The following is a 16,624-nucleotide window of genomic DNA, read 5'->3' on the forward strand; positions in this document are numbered from 1 at the left end:
TATATTTTTATCTCTGCAATAAATGCTAACAACTAGTAAAATGTTTTTTTGTTGTTGTTGTTTATTGCATGCGGGGTATAATGTGACCTTAAAAAAGCTGAAGGAAAAATTTAAGAAAGGAAGTTGAGTGACGGAATAGATCAACAATAAACAAGTTCGTTAATTAAACAGACATAAACAATAAAATGACAGCTGTCAAAACCCCCCACCCCCCGAGTTCTAAAATCTTAACTCATAACTTTCTGATGATTTTGCAAAGCGCTGGAAATAGGAGGCCGCGCAGAATAACAAGCGATACCAGCGAAACCGACCCCGCAATTTTCCGTGTTTTACGGCTACATGTCATTAACCAAAACAAAGTTATTGGAAAAAAGGAGGAAATATTTGGCCGTAAAAAGAAAAAAAAAGTGAGCGTTTCGCTTGTTGATGCTCACTGGGCATTGGCTGCCGCCCGGTGTCACTCAGGAGGTGGGCGGCATCAGCTGACTCCCTGGGTAGTTCCAGTAAGTCCGCTGCGCCAGTCTAGCAGAGCAACATTCAACAAGCAACAACTGGGGGTGACAGACATGGTACGAATACGATCTTCTTAAGCCTGGATTTTAAAACAGCCGAAACAAAACTTGTCAAGACCAACGACAGAAAAGGGAGCCTTCATCAGACCTTTAAAAGCTCTTTTCCAGCGTTGTCTCATCTCTATGACTCGCTTCGGCTCCGTTTTGTGACTTTTATATGTAGAAGTTTGTGAAGTGACGAAGTTTTTTTTTGCCTCTTTTTTTTCTCATCCTGCTTGTGTGCCTTAGCGTAGGTCTATGTGAGAGTGGGATAATACTTTTCCTGGTATTATGGCTGAAGCTCCGCAGCAACAAGTGGTGGAGTTTGATCCGGATTTCGAGCCATTGTCACGGCCCCGGTCGTGCACCTGGCCGCTGCCCCGACCCGAGTTTATTAATCCTACCAACTCTAACAATTCGTCGCCGGCGCCTTCTGTCAAACAAGAGCCCGGCGGCAATGTGGACTTCATCAACAACCTGAGCTTGCTGGAGGAGACTGAAGACTACCCCGAGCAGAAGCCGCTCGTTTTGTGTAATGATTTTCAGTGCCAGGAGAATTGCATCCACCAGCAGCCCCAGCAACAACATCAGCACCCGGGCCAGCAGCTCTCGCACCAACAGGTGCCCCCCTTGTCTTCGCCGGCTGGCTCAGCCTCCTCGGTAGCCGCTGCTCAGAGGAAGAGCAGTTCCTCCAGACGAAATGCATGGGGAAATATGTCTTACGCCGACCTGATCACCAAGGCCATCGAGAGCTCCCCCGAGAAGAGGCTCACCTTGTCGCAGATCTACGACTGGATGGTAAAGAGCGTTCCCTATTTCAAGGACAAGGGCGACAGCAACAGCTCCGCCGGTTGGAAGGTAAGAAGAGCAGGCAGAGAGTGCACTGTAAGCCTCTGTGCACCTTCCGAAAGACTGCTTATAACTAGAGAACACAAAGTATTTTCCTACGATGGTCAGCATTATTAGCATTGCTATTGATATTGTTATTAAACTGCTCACAGAGTCTACTTCCTCTGGTACTTTATACTGTTGCAACTGCAAAGATAACATCCAGATATTATTACACAACACATGTATGAAGAGATGCACCAGCACAACACCGATGAAAAGTCTTCTGCGTGAGGTAATTAGGCTACACAGATTTGTCTGCTTTCATTGTTTACAAACATGCTCACACGCAGCGTGGGCCAGGGAAAACTGGCAATTTAACTCGATGACTTGTGGTTTTCCCCAGGTCGATAGCGTTGTTGTGTTTTTTTTATTTTTGCAAGTACAGTAGGATTACGTCCTCTAAATCCAACTTGAGTGTGAAATTCCAAAAGGATAATCTTGAAAGAAAGTTCACGCTAACCCAGAGTCATGTGTGGATGGGTAATGTAAAACTCGTGAATAGCGCCAATCAGATTGCTTAGTGAGTTAATGAGAGTTAAGTGCGGGTGTGAGGGGGTGTTGTTTCTCGAAGAAAATGCGTGTAGCAGGAGCAACGAAAGCACGACCTGTGCCACAGTTAGTGAAAACGTTGGGGGCACGACCATTATGTGCTCATACTATGAAAACACACTCCGAGCGTTAGTTTGCAAATTCGGTGTTTTTTTTCTTTGAACTTTTATGCAATACACTTACCCTGTTTTCTCCTGTTTTTTTTGTATTAACAATTACAATCGAGGGCAGAAATAATCGCCGTGTTATTTTTAAAATAAATTAAGAAAATAAATTTTAAGCGGTTCTGTTGTTGGGTTGGGGGTATTCGTGATATACTCATGATTACAATACCTTGAGGACTAGCCAACTAGCAGCAACTGGAAATTCAGACTGAAGAGCTAACACATTTTTCCTCTTCGGACGCAGGAGCAATCCATACTGCTGCTTTTCTAATATTCTGCATGCGAAGTAGCACTTAAAATGATTGTAATTATCTACCGACTCTAAACTAAAGTATTAAAAAGTCAATTACTTTTTATGACTTTATAATGGGTTTACCGCATAATGATAGGGTATTAGACAGTTGTTCATATCGGAAAATAGAACTGTCTGCCTCTCTAACTTGAAATCGATTAGGAAGATAATGGGCATGTTAAAAAGAACCAAATTACTTGCTTCTGTCTGATCATGCCTGTAGACAATTGAAATCACAGCGTTTTGAAGATCTTATTTGCGGTTATTTTACTGTGTAGCTAGATCTTGTAAGGGATTCGTGCTGTGCAGCAGTGCAGTATTCCTGGTAAGGTTCCTGCTCGTCTTTTAGAGCTTTTCTGCTCTCGGAGAATGACTCGTAAAATCACCTTCACAGCAATCTTAGATGTTTACATATATTATTTAACAATAGCGTCACATACTTTAGAAAACACAAAGGGTTGTTATTGAAGTTTAATGGCGAGGCACAGCAGAAAACTAACATTATGAAAATTGAATATTCTTGTTTATCATAAACCTAATCTAACTTCTTCGTAACATTTTTTAAAAGTATTTGTTCATATTGATAGTTAAGAGTTACTGAAGCGGGAATTAGCAGTTTATAAGGGGAGACGGATGTCACAGTGAATAGGCAGAAACATTGAACAGCTCTCAGCTGCTGTCTGTGGTTTTATTGAGCGTTAGTGTAAGGGCTTTCTTTGCGCTCAAGTTTATTAAAAATGCTGTTCGGCCCTGCTCTGTTGAATGGGTGTTTCATATTGCTGTATGCACATACTCTCACATACATACAATTGTACTTCGGCTGGCCTCTATCGGTAGGTATTCGAAGCGGAACAACACTTTTGGCAAATATAAGACAACTCCAGGCAGTGCTTTCCGAGACAAAGGTTAAATGAGGTGAGAGGCTGTTTCTTTCAGGGAAAGATACATGAAATGAACGGCGCCTGACGATATTAGTGCGGTTTGTGACTAATCGTTCTAGGTGGCAAAAGCGTTTTAATGCCTGACTTTAACATAACGACTGCGATCATCTTACAAAATTGTGTTTAAGGTGATTAATGTAGGGTAACTTCATACCGCCGAATGGTGAGCAGTGGAATGCGTATTTATAGCACAAGTATCGGTCCTATTATGATTTTATTGGTTTCGTATGAGTGGAGCGTGAGGACAGAAACTGGGTAAGATAAAACGGAAGAATTGTAAGAGAGCAGACGTTTTCACACCTCACCTTTTAAACATGCAGCTTTGTACTTATAGCTGTTTTGTTTTTCTTTCCAGTGATACATTTGCTCCACTGTAACCCAAATAGCAATAAAGCTAATTTGGCAAAGAAAGTTCCACAACAAAGGGTTAAGGAAAAGTGTATAGTATTTTCTATAATTAAACTTTTACTGGATTTACTACACTTTTTCTGGATTTAATGAGCATTTTGAAATATTGTGAAAAAAACCCACTCTATATAGGAAATAGCATTGGAATCACATTGTTTAAATTTAGTGCAGTTTTGCATTCTTCAAATTGGTGCAGGATCCCCCATGTGAGTGCAATAGTACAAGATGCTGAGTGACCTCTGACACAATATCCCTACTATGTGCTTTCTGAGTAGGCACGCTTATGTATATATGATTCACACACACATGCAGTATATCACAAAAGATGAAATGTATTTGATTTTGGGGTTATACAATTGCTTCTGTGACCAGAGGCATCCTATCAGAATGGCTGTCTTGAAACATTGTGAAACGCACTGTTGCTGTGGTGTACCTTTAAGAACCTGTTGCACATACAGTATTAAAATTCTTCAGTGGTTCTTTGAAACATCTGTAATAATAAGCTGGCTTGTTTTTTTTGACACACATTCAGTTGTTAAATGATAACCATGGAGCTTGGCTGAGAAGGCTCTTCATATCGGTGACTGAAATACAGCTTCTGTTACACAGGCTGTTTGAGCAGCCCCAGATTTTATACCATCTCTTGTATAGGAGCCAAAAAGAAGACACTGCGTACAGTATCATGCACAGAAAGTCACAGAGCTAAAACAAAATAGATATTTGTGTTTTACTGAGTCATCAGTACAAGTTTTACAAGATCCCGTGGCTCCAAAAATGTTCTCCAAAAGATCTGTGTGGTGGGTGTTTTTGCCTTGGATCAATTTTAATCTGAATTGTACAACCACAATGTGTTGTCTGTGTGTTGCCTGCAGTGTCTCAGCAAGCACAGGGGAGTTGAAGTGGCTCAGGTATCTGTTCTTAATCTCTCTTATCAGATTAAAAAAAAAAACAGGCCTTTAAGCGAAAGAAAAAAAGACAAGGTTTTAAAACTTCTCACTGCCGTCCCACAGACCTTTCTTTGCGTGTGCTGACTTCAGTTTTTTTTTTTTCTCGACATGAGTAAAAGGGTTTTTTTTGGAGGCTCGGGACCTGCGAGGTGAGGTGAGACGACCTGGTTCTTTCTCTCGAGTCGCACCTCGCTCGGTTGTGTAACAGAAAAAAAGCCCCGACTCCTCCACTCGATACAAGAAGTGAAACTAACCGAGCGCCCTTTCCGTTGGCCTCCGCTGTAGAGAGCGCGCAGAGACGGGCTACGAGTCGCGAGCGGAGGGAAATAAAATACCAAGATTGGCAGAGGTGTCATGACTCCAGCGCTGAACAATCTCTATAATCACCCTTCCATCCGAAAAAAAGGGGGGAATCCAAAAACTGGAAGCTTTTCTTTTCTGCCAAGACCATTTTTGCATTGTGCCCCGAAAATTCAGTCACCCAGAGCAGGATCTTAAGTGCCTTAGAGCTTGAATGTCAAACATTTAAGGAGTGGCCCCGTAGCGTTAACAGTATGAATTAGAGGGCTCTGATTAATGTGCGCTGGCTGTGGGCGCTGGGCGGATTCATTTAGGTCTTCTCAGTTTTAGCAACGCTTCAGAATGCAGTACTGTGAAGATCAATGGGAGGTTGCAGCTCCCACAAGAGAGTGGTGCAAGGCATTTCCATACTCCTTGCTTATCTGTTGATATATCTGGAGGGGGTTTTCATTTTTGATTACGTTTTATGTGGGTTGTGAATTTTGTGGCCATGAAGGGCAGTGGTGAGGTAACAGTCAGTGTCAGGCAGTCCCTCTCCTATAGCTCTCTGTCTCATTTCAGTGTCCATATGTTAATTTTCACCAGTCCTGTGTCAGAGAAATCGATGCGGGAGAAATTGAGCAACCGTGAATACAGGGGTTGGAAAAGGGAATGGGATCTGATGCAGTTTCACCACCGGGCTTTGTTTCAGAGATGGAAAGGCTGTGGAAGCCTTGTGCAGATGATGCTGGTTTGCTGGTTGTCGACATTGTGGTGGAATGTCAAACCAAGCTATTTAAACAGACTAGAGTAGCATTTCACCTGTAGAGCACCCTTAGAATCTCACTTAGTCAGTGAGAGAACTGAGTCAAGAGGGTCTCAGCTCATCCTTTTATGAATGCTGTAGTGCTTGATTTTCCATCTGGCACCATGCGGTGTGGATTCTTTGCGAGATCTGTGTTGTTGGGCTTTTACCACTGTTGCTGAGAGAATGAAATTCAGTATTAAAGCCCAGCTGTGGTGTGTGAGAGTTACAGTCCTGCACATTTTGTAGCCATGGGAGGCTAAAGAGACAGTGTTATAGCAATTGGCCCATTTAAACCTATGACAGTTGCAGTTCAGTAGTTCAAAGCTCCTACTGAAAAAAAAAGAGAGCAGAAGCACCTGGTGCCTCAGAACTGGAATTGTGCAACTGTGGTTTCAGCTGGATTTATCCATGAGTGCCAAGTCCTTTCGTGTGCTTCATCATCATCTAAGGCTACAGAGAAGGGGAGGATCAATCTTTTGTTTCATAAACGCCTGAAGTTCCAGAATGACTAAATTGAATAAATCATTTGATTCCCTGCAACCACACTTCAATATTTTCCTTAACCCTAAGTCTCAAGTGCCCAGTGATGTAAAGATACCATTAAGACCTGTGGGCTGCGAGCTGTCTGGTGAACTTGGAGAGAAATCTACTCAAGAGATCTGACTCCCAAACGACTTGCATGCGAGCTTTTACGTCTTTTAAATAATGATTTGGTGAAGATAGGATCTTATGTGAGGAGGGAAGAATCATTTTATCTTGCCATTAGCTTGCCAGTTGAATAGGCCTGATTTTTTAAAAGCAAGCCATTTCAGTTTGCAGTGGCAATGAAACAAGGCCTAAGAGTGACAGTGCCCTGTCTTATCAGGCATTAGAATGTAGGTGAACTTGCCAAGTGAATCTACCTATACTCCAAAGTGCACTTTTAGACATTAAAGCTTCTTTCTTATGGTCTTTGACACTAGTAAGTAGTGTTTGGGCTCCTAAAATAAACAGAATTTTGGATGACAGTGACAGACAGGCACAATAGTGTGCGAAACACTGAAGACAAATCATGGCGTAGGTGGCCAAGCTTTCTCAAGCAATGTCACAGTTCTCTAACAGAAACCCATAAACCTTCTGTAGGCTTATTTTCAGATGGCGACAGACAGGTTTTGACTTTTACATTCTCGAATGAAAAGTCTCAGCATTCATCTGTGCCATAAGGTTTCTGTGGTTTACTTGGTCAAGGGTTGAGGTGAATGCAGACATTCCGAAGAAGATCGTCGCTGGGGCTCCCCAGGACTGCTGCGCGTGGAGAGAGAGTGTGGGGAGTTTCTGATTTGGTTTAGTTGCGCTGATGACACATTGGTCTTGGAAATGGCGAGGGCCGGCTCTCGTGTTTAGCTGCAGAAAAGCTCGAGGTTATATAATTGCATTTCTACAGCAGCGTAGGAAGTGAGTGGAATGCTGTGCCAGGTCTAATGATCATGCATTAGGTTGAACCAGTTCACGTGTGTGTGTGCGCGCGCGCGCGTGTGTGTGTGCGTGCACTGCTTGGATGGGCTGTAAGAGTGTAGCTCAAACAGAAGACTGTAGCACTAGTGAGTTTTGTTGATGAGTTTGCCTGTTTCTGGATGCACAGTTTCCTTTAACAGCAGTACATCTTCTATTCCAGGATAATTTCCTGTCAGGTTTTATGAACTACAGACTCTTTATACGCACTTAAGAAATAGCAATGCCGCATCAAGTTGCTGTGGGCATTAGGTGTCTGTACATACAGATTTTTCTTGAAACGGCTAGCAAGCTTGAAATCCATCAGCCAGCTCCAGGTTGTGGATCTGAGCCTGCAGTTTGTTAAACCTGCAATGTCTCAAACTGCTATTCAGAGAAAGCCTTCTCTATTTTCCTGTGCTAATGCACTCTAATCCAGTCTATGATGTATATCAGAATGCAGGATGTGAGGGTTAGTAAGGCGTCCTTGGACTAACTGCAACATTCTCAAATGGCACGATAGCTGTTGTTACATGTGCCGCGTGAGGTGAGGACAGGTGTTGATGAGCCCACAGGAAGGGCTGTCACTGATTTGATCAGTGTAGGGCCATGCAGTTCGATTACCCTCAATCTGCATCTCACTACAACTAAAGCAGCAGCAACTAGACAGTCCCGGCCTGACCATCACACATGGGCCTCCCTCTTGATTTTGTTGAGGTGTTGTGGTTTGTGATTTCCTGTACCATGGCCTGTCGTTGACTGGCTGTAATGTCTTGCCATGTGAACAATTCAGAAACAGAATGCTGAAAAGGTTTAATTAATATTCAAAATCTGTGTACTGTGATTTTTTTAAAAACACTAAAAGTACATGCATAAATTAAGTAAAACAGTGTGCTGTATATAATGTATATGTTTTTTTTACTACTACAAAAAGAGTTAAATAATAACTACTAACATGTGAAACTAGAAAGCACTGTTTCTCCAAGACCTAAATCCTGAAATTGTATTTCTAATTTGCAGATCAAGGGTTGCTATTGGAAACATAAATGAGCTTCTTCAGGATGTATTGAATTTTGCCAAACAATTTATCCACTGTTACTGCGCATTTTAAGGGCCCCAGATTTCTTTCTTGTAATGTCTTATTTTAGTGAAGGATCACACATTTATTTAACGAATGACCTTGATAATGTGCATGAAATCTTTGAAATCAACTGTAAACAGCTGTTTCATTATGCTATGAAGGAATGCTGAGGTAGCTTTGTTCTTTAAATGGAATCTTGAGTGCGTCAGCCCTGCCTCCTTTTTCGGCTCTCTGGAGTGTCTTTTCTCAACAGCAGAGGTTATTCACCTCTTGGAAACTTTGTTGATTTCACTTCAGGCCAGTTATCAAAGATGCTTTGTTGCCTGCTTATAAATCAATGGATCCTAGTCCTCAATACAGATAGAGCCTCCATTTGAGGCACTTGTGTAGCAGCACGTCACATGAGCAGTCTGAACCAGAAGGTGAATACGGTGAAGCTTTGGAACTGTGAATTTGTTGTGGTTCTAACTCGTTGAGGTACAGTTCTTTTGTTCTTCTGCCTTTCTTGTATCACCAGGCTTCACATTTTGTGACAGGGACCTACGACCGGAGAGCATTGACAGGTTTGTGTTGTCTGAGTGCGAAGGGTTTTAAAGTGACATTCTGGATGTGAGAGCCACATAACACGGATTCACGTGACCTTTGCCCCCAAAGCTTCATACCATTGCCCTTCCTTAACAACAACTGATAACAGCCACAAGATACTGTTTATATACTGTATAATTGCTAATCATGAACTAAGTGACTTTTTAGCACGGTGTGAGTCCTTTAGGAGAAGGTGCTTAAGTGGGATTGTATTTCTGTTTACTTTCAGCCGTTTCCTCCATGGTGAAGGTCTCTTACTCTGGGCAGCAATGAAGTGTAAGAATGCACCATGTGGTCCAATAAGTCCATTCCTTGGAACAGCCCTGCTCACCCCCCTATAATGGGCATGGTGCCCGCACTAGTAGCAGGGCTTTATGCTCCAAGGGCCTGTGGGAAAGTGAAGTGCCATTCACAGCTTCAAACTGGATTATTCTTAGTCCATCTGAAACAAATGGGTTCTGTTCACCCTTATTGTAGAGGCCAATTGATATAGAGGGGGGCAGTGTACGATTTCAGAACAATATTCCCATTGTGAATGCCGTGAAACAATGGAACATGCTCTGACATGGGCGCTGAGTCACGGGTTATTGTAACAGAAGCCTGCACTTGTTTGCTTTGGCAAAGGATTCTCTTTAACTGCCCACAGCATTTGTGCCTGCTTGGGACGTACACTGATGGGACATTTTGAAGTCCAGTTTTGTAGCTGTTTTCAGAGCCCTCATTCCTGCCATGCCCAGTACCCATTAATGACTGTGATTTACTGGGTTATGTGGTTTGTGTTTAATATTCAATTTCATAAAGCTGCTTATTTTCTAAAGTAAAAATGTAATGGTGTCTGAGCATTTCTTTGAGTTCACTTTTGAGTGCTCATTTTTTCCCCAATCATATACAGTAATGGTAAGTTGAAGAGCTGTGACATTTTTTTAAATTAAAAACCTAATGGGTGTGAAGACGCAGTCCAAGAAATCCATACTTTTACAGAGAATTTCAAAAAATATAATTATGATGACATAGTACACGTCCAGCCTGTGTGAAGCCAAGTTATTGTCAACCCCCCCGAAAAATAAAATTTCAACTAAGATGTTTAATAAGAATCAGAAACAGAACTTGGATGGAACTTAGTGATGTCTGTGTGCAGTTTTTCTCTTTGATAAGCAGAGAAGATATTATGTTGATGCCTCATGTCGCCCAGTATTTAGTTACACTACACATGTCATATGACTCCAGATTTTTGGAATTAACAAAAAGAAAAAGAAAAAGAAAAGGAAGAACAAGTGGCAGTTTGCAGAATGTCTTGCGTAGTCTCCTGCACTCCGAGTGAGTCATCGCATTGTTGGAGTCCAAATTCCACTCCGCACTTGCCCAAGCAAGCTGAGTGAGAGCAGGGCTGCAGTGACCTGCAGTGAATTTCAGAACAACAGAAAAGGGTTGTTTTACTTTACCCAACTTGTGGTGCATCCTTCAGATTTTATGTAGTGATATTTCATTCTCCCCCCCAAAGCTTGAAGGAACTTTTATTTGTTGTTGAGTGGTCAGTTTGTCAGTCAGTAGACGCTGTTGGTACGTGGTATTGGTTTTTAAATGCCCATAAATGTCATTATTATTTAAAACAATTGGACAACAGAAAATAGAACAAAATCCATTTCCATATTGGCAAAGACACACTGTGGGACACCCTGAAGTAACAAAGGGAAAATATTGAAGGGTTGTGTTGTGTTATTATACATGTACAGTATATAGACTCTTGGGGTCTTTATTGACAAAGGCACTGTTGCTATTGTTTGTACAGTAGCTGGTCACTTTTGGGTATGATAAAAATACTCTTACCTGATCTATAACCATACCACTCAACTGGCAGGGTTAGAGACCCTGCAGTTAGATACAGTATGTGTCATAATATTACCAGCACAGCATTTGACTTTTTTTCATCTGTTTGCTGTAGACATAAAGTTCTGTGTATTTATAAATATAGGATTAGGTGTTTGTTTCTACTGCATTGAAGACTTTATTTTTACCGATAAATTCTGTGTACCTATGTGTTCCCATACAGTTTGTATATTTTCTGTACAAATGTTGATAATTAGTGTGAAGGATGTATTTATATACATTAACCCTGCCAATGCAGACTTATAAGTCTTGGAAGAATTCCAGTGTAGAACTGCATGAACCATTTGTGCCTTTGTTTTGGGCGCAAAGAAACAAATAGTTGAGCAAGTTCAAATGACGCAGAAAGTGGATCCAAACACAACCAAAAGCTGACAAACAGTATTGCCGGTCCTTTGTAGGTAGCAGAGATCACAGGGGTCATAAAACCAGTGAATTCTAGGTTGTTGCACTCTCAGCTGACTCAATGACATAGGCCTGTTCTTAACTCAAAGCCAAGCCAAAGGACCTTCTATAACACAGTACTAACGTATGACACTTTTAATCTGTGGATTACTGAAACATTTGTAATTTGTCTAAAGCAGTCATTCTTTCATTATCAGAAATAGCAATTAGGTACAGATTCAATCAAAACATCAATGAAACACCAGTGCTAAAGTTTAAAGTTGGCAGGTGTTTGATAGTTTGAATTAATCTAAACCTTAAACTGTTGTCGCCATACAAAATGTAGCAAACTGTTCAATTCTTGAGGATATTTGATTATTCACATTCAGTCTCCAGCTGATTGCATTTTTTTGTTGACTGGGTCTTTTAAGGTTCTCGATTATACAGACCCAATTGACATCTTTAATGGGTAAAACACTGATCGGAGGAAACAAGTGGTAAATGTATAGAAACACATTTAAATCAGGACAGGCGGCATCTTTTTACACAAAATGATTGCAGGGGTCTGGAAAATGTTGTTGAAGCTCATACCTTGACTTCAAGAATTATTGGTTCATCTAGCATGTAACTTTTCTTATATTATGGTCTCAAGAACATTTGGTTCTGTTGTTGAAAGTAACCAATAAGAGTACCACATGCTTTGGCATTTTCTTCTGATTTCAAATGAAATGAATTACTTCATTTCACTTCATTATTGTATTTGCCACCTGTAGCATAAGTAATTCCCAGTTATGCCAGATTTCCATTTTTTTTTATTTTTATGCAGCATTTTAGACGCATTTTGTTCATTTGAAATACACCAGTGCATTCATCATAGGAAATATCGCATTGATTTGCAGAGTCTCCTTCAAAAGTGATTTATCAGCAGCTCTATAGGTACAGTAGTTTAGTGTCACACCATACAGATTCATGGTGCATTCCCAGTAATTCAAAATAATGCATAACCATCGACGAAACACCAAGACTATGACTCTGTGTGTCAAATCAGTCATACCAAATAGGATCATTACAAAATACTAATGAAACGCGTATTTTGACTGTCAAGATCAGCAATGCTGATCGATATGAGGTGTTGCAAATATAGTCCTGACTGTGTGTGGCGACACATCTGCTGATAAAGGTTCCAGAGTACACCTCGTGTAATGGGGTCGCTTAGGGTAAGCTTGATCATGTGGTGAATGTGGTCAGAAGGTAAAGTAGTATGAAGATTTTCAGCACGTTAGTGAGACACAATCTTAGTTAGCTTTGCTCTGGGTTGCCCTGAAAGAATGGCTATCCAGTGAATGGTTGAATGAACATATTCATGCATAGTAAATATTGCCCTGATCAACCCGACTTACAATTATAATGAACTGCAGTGGCAGTTTGTTGAGCAATATGTGCTGGTCTTATAAGGCAAGTTACTGTACAGGATGTAAGCAGTGTGCACGCCTGTTAAGAAGCACACTGCAGTCAGCTCTCTGTGGTTTCAGGTGAACTTGCCTGAGGGAACGTGTAATTTGACTCTAGTCACCATTTTCAAGCTTTTGAACGTCACCTCTGAAGAAGCACTGAAAGACGCGCGTTTTTGCACTTCTACCATTGAGAAACTGAAGAAAAATAAATTACCGAATTTGAGATTCTGTTTGATAAATAAAGGGGTATCAATCAAATGGTAAAATTCTCCCTTGTGTACTTTCAAAGGTGGATGGTGTGCTTTTGTAACAGAGTTTGTGATGACTGTTTGCTTGATCCTTCGACTGATTGTATTCATGTATAATTTCACATTTTATATTTTAATTAGTTATCTGTCGTTCTCAAGTGAAGGTCAAAAGGGAGAACTTACTCTCTTAGTCCTTTTCTCTTCATTCCTGTTTATGTTGCCAAGGGGAGCAACAGCTACTAGATGGTGGTGATGAATGTTAAAGTCCACCCATTAGTGCTTAGTATTTTCACACTGCTGATGTCCAGTGACTAATAGAGTCTACAGATGTCATGCCTGCCCTGATCCACACTTACCCATTGCCTGCTGTTCCTTGTTTTCCGCCCAGTCTCTGTGTGACTACGACTATGTTCAACCCACAGCTTGGAAGTGCTGCAGATGTAACAGTTTGTGGATGTCTGTAAGGCGGCACCTCTAGGTGTGAGAGGGTGAGTGTGTAAGACTGAAGAGCACATTGGGATCTTCAGTTCAAAATCATTGTTGTTATCCTGAGGTTGGCGAATGGACATATTGATTCTGCTCTTATCCTGAAAAATAAAAATACAGTAAAGGCAGGCTGTATATTAATAAAAATCAGCTTCAGTCCCGTGACACTTTTTACAGAAAGGTACCCTGAGAGGAGTATATTTTTTAATTTGGATTTTGTTCTATATATTGCCATTGCAGTAGGAGAGTTTCTGAGTTGTGCTTTCCTAGTACTTCAGTTTTAATTCTTTACTAAGCCAATGCAGCACAAAACAGCTTCTGCCAAGGTCTGGATTGACAGGAAATAGCTATTATCATGGACTACACTGTTAGCACAGAGCACTGTACTACAATACGGCTGCACTTCCTCTCCAATCAGGCGGGCAGCCGTGTGTTCGTGAGGGAAGGACGAGGAGTGACTTCCAGAGGTAACAGGGCCACAGACTCCAAGACTATCATCAAGACTAAATGCCAGCGCTTGTGCAAGATACAGCTTTTGCCTCAAAATGCATGTGCACTTAGAAGTGGTCCTGGAAAAGTGATTTGTGTTTCAGCCCTGTTTTGTTTTTCTCTTGGCCACTTATTTAATTTGAGCTCCCTCTGAAACAAGCAAGCAAGCAAGCAGTCGCCAGCTTTTGTGGGCACTGCTTTGTGCGTGACGCACTACTTCTGTTCAGATAAGGTGAAGATTTTTGAAGAGTTATGTAACACAGACATTTACTGGAATCAGAATGCTGGAGGCCAAAGTCTGCAGTCATTTGTTAGTCAGCGGAACTGTTTAGCGGCGTGTTAACAGTTGGGCTAATTGTTAGGGCTCTAGGGTAACGTGAGCATTTTTAACCCTCCCTCAGTAGACAGACGAGCTGTTTCCAGCGAACACATGCCAATGTTAAGGAGCAGTTTATGTTATGTGCATTTTCTTTCTTCACATGCCTCATTCCCTTTTGCCATGAGGAATTTGGTTTCTATTCGCCCCCTACCTTTTCAAGAAACCAAAATCAAAGTTTTCCTTTTAAAATGTACTATAAGACAAAGTGAGGTGGGGAAGTTAATGAACACAGCACGATTTTCTGAGAACTGCCAGAGAAGCATTTCAAAAAACAAAAAATAAACCCTCACAACCTACTTGTCTCCCCACTCAATGCTTATATAGTCTTTCCAAGGAAAGTTTTGAAATCGGTGGACGAATTGAAGGAAATCTCAATGTTGTGCAGTACCATATCGTTACTGAAAAAACAGAAGATGTTAAATACAATTTCCTTTTTGGGCACGTGTAACACAAGATGTTAATAAAAGCTCGTAAATTCATCCTACTAAGAAAGCCTGGTCTATGTGTAACCTTCATGTAGGTTACTGCTTTCTGCATCCACAACGTTTTGGTTTCTGCGGTGGACGTGGCACTGATTTTAAAATGGAATCTCACAGGGCATGCAGCTCGACTGTAAATGAAGGATGGAAGTTTGCAGGAAATAGGATTTAATTGAGACGGTCGAGTTCTGCAGTAACATTATTATTATTTTTTTCACCCCCCTCCTCCCCATTCTCATGTTTGCTTTTGTTTGCCCCCCTTATACAACCCCTTTGCCTCACATTATTCTACTCACATTATTGCAACCAAAACGTTGTGTTTTTCTCCTTTCGCTTAACATTTCAGCGTGGAATGCAGCTCTGCATTGCAGCTCGCACGCTGACGCAGTTCCTCACTTGAACCTCATGATTTGAATGCATTCTTGTTGCATACCACATGCGTTCTGCGTGAGTCATGGCTGTTGTTTATAATTCCTTCATTGTTATCATTGATAAAACTTTTCTGGATCAGCTGTTCTTACCCAAATGCTAAGGGCAGCTGTTTATGCATGAAACGCACAGTGCTCCACAAATAAGGTAAGCTGTCCATCAGATTGATTTCCCCAACTGACATCCCATAACAAAAATGTAAAATGGAAATTTGCGACACATGACAACCCCCTAATATTAAGCCCCTGTACTGCCTTCTTGCAAGGATGTAAGGACAGGCGATTAACCTCATTACTTGCTTTTTATTCCTCTTGCCTGCCCATTCAGCACACTTGCAGCTTTCTCTGTCTTTTCGTTCATGTTTCCAGGCCATCATCCTTTGACCTGTTGCATTTGGGTCAAATAAATGTATTAAGTCACAGAGGTAATTTCTTCTCTCCCAAGTAGATCTTACAAGCAAGCATTTGTTTACTTGCATTGGGTTTAGGAGCTGAGAGAGATTGTCAACAAAGGGCCAAAAAGGATTGTAGCAGCTGGAATGGCGAAGATATTTTTACTGTAAGTTTTCTGGATGAACAAAGAGTCACAGTAATACACACATCAATCACGCAAAGCTGAACACAAAAAGCAGGGAAAGGTGGCAAAATATATAAGGTAGCTTACATTAATTTTCATAGTCTTCCTCTGTTTGGTATCAGTTTTAACTGTGATTACTGTTCTGCACATTTAGGGGCAGGGTTTTGAGGTGAAAATCCATGATGGTTTCTAGTTTACAGGCTTCTGCCATACAGTAAGAAAACAGTGCCGTTTGCATTGCATCTAAAGTGCTGTAGCTGCCAGTCAAATAACTGCTGTAGAATCTGTGGAACCTCTTGGCTCAAAGTACTTGGTCTGTCTCTGCATTCCCAGTTTTCAAATCCATTCCTGATAATGGAGCCAACATACTTGCAGGAAGCTGCAGTGTTTGTTTTTGGCTTTGCTAGGAGGCTTATCGCACTGATAAACCGTCGTCTCTCAGGCAGCCTGTGCCACTCTTTCAGACGGTGGCTTCCTGCGACATTGAAGGTTCCCTCAACTGTGGTGCACAAAAGAGGTGTGCTGGCACTGCGGAAGAGAGAAGCCGAGAGACTCGGATTAATTCCGCGGCCAGCCTCAAGGGAAAAGATACAGCTCTGAGCAAAATTCTTCGGATGCGCGTGTGAATAAAACACAATACCTTGATGATTTACAGCTGCAAATAAAAACCAAATTAGTTTTGATTTTCGGTTAAAAAAATGTGTAAGAATTGCAGACATTAAAGGGCAAGTGGCAACTATACTTCCTGCCTCATTACACCTGCTGTTTTTGGAACAGCTTACCTCAGATATTTATCTTTACATTTCATACCTCAACAACTTTTTTTTCCACTTAAAGGTTCAGGTCTGTC

The 16,624-nt window shown here is 41.3% G+C and overlaps 1 protein-coding gene across 1 annotated transcript in view; it reads left to right on the plus strand.

The window, feature by feature from the left end:
- The first annotated feature begins 512 nt into the window (after positions 1-512).
- The window catches only part of LOC102685236 (forkhead box protein O1-A), a 63,635-nt gene continuing 47,523 nt past the window's right edge, over positions 513-16,624 (plus strand). Inside the window, exon 1 of the mRNA XM_006628194.3 lies at positions 513-1,409. Coding sequence (XP_006628257.1) covers positions 843-1,409 — 567 coding nt within the window. The 5' untranslated portion in view covers positions 513-842. The remainder of the gene's footprint in view (positions 1,410-16,624) is intronic.

Source organism: Lepisosteus oculatus, chromosome 5 (genome assembly GCF_040954835.1).
Source record: "Lepisosteus oculatus isolate fLepOcu1 chromosome 5, fLepOcu1.hap2, whole genome shotgun sequence".
NCBI lineage: Eukaryota > Metazoa > Chordata > Actinopteri > Semionotiformes > Lepisosteidae > Lepisosteus > Lepisosteus oculatus.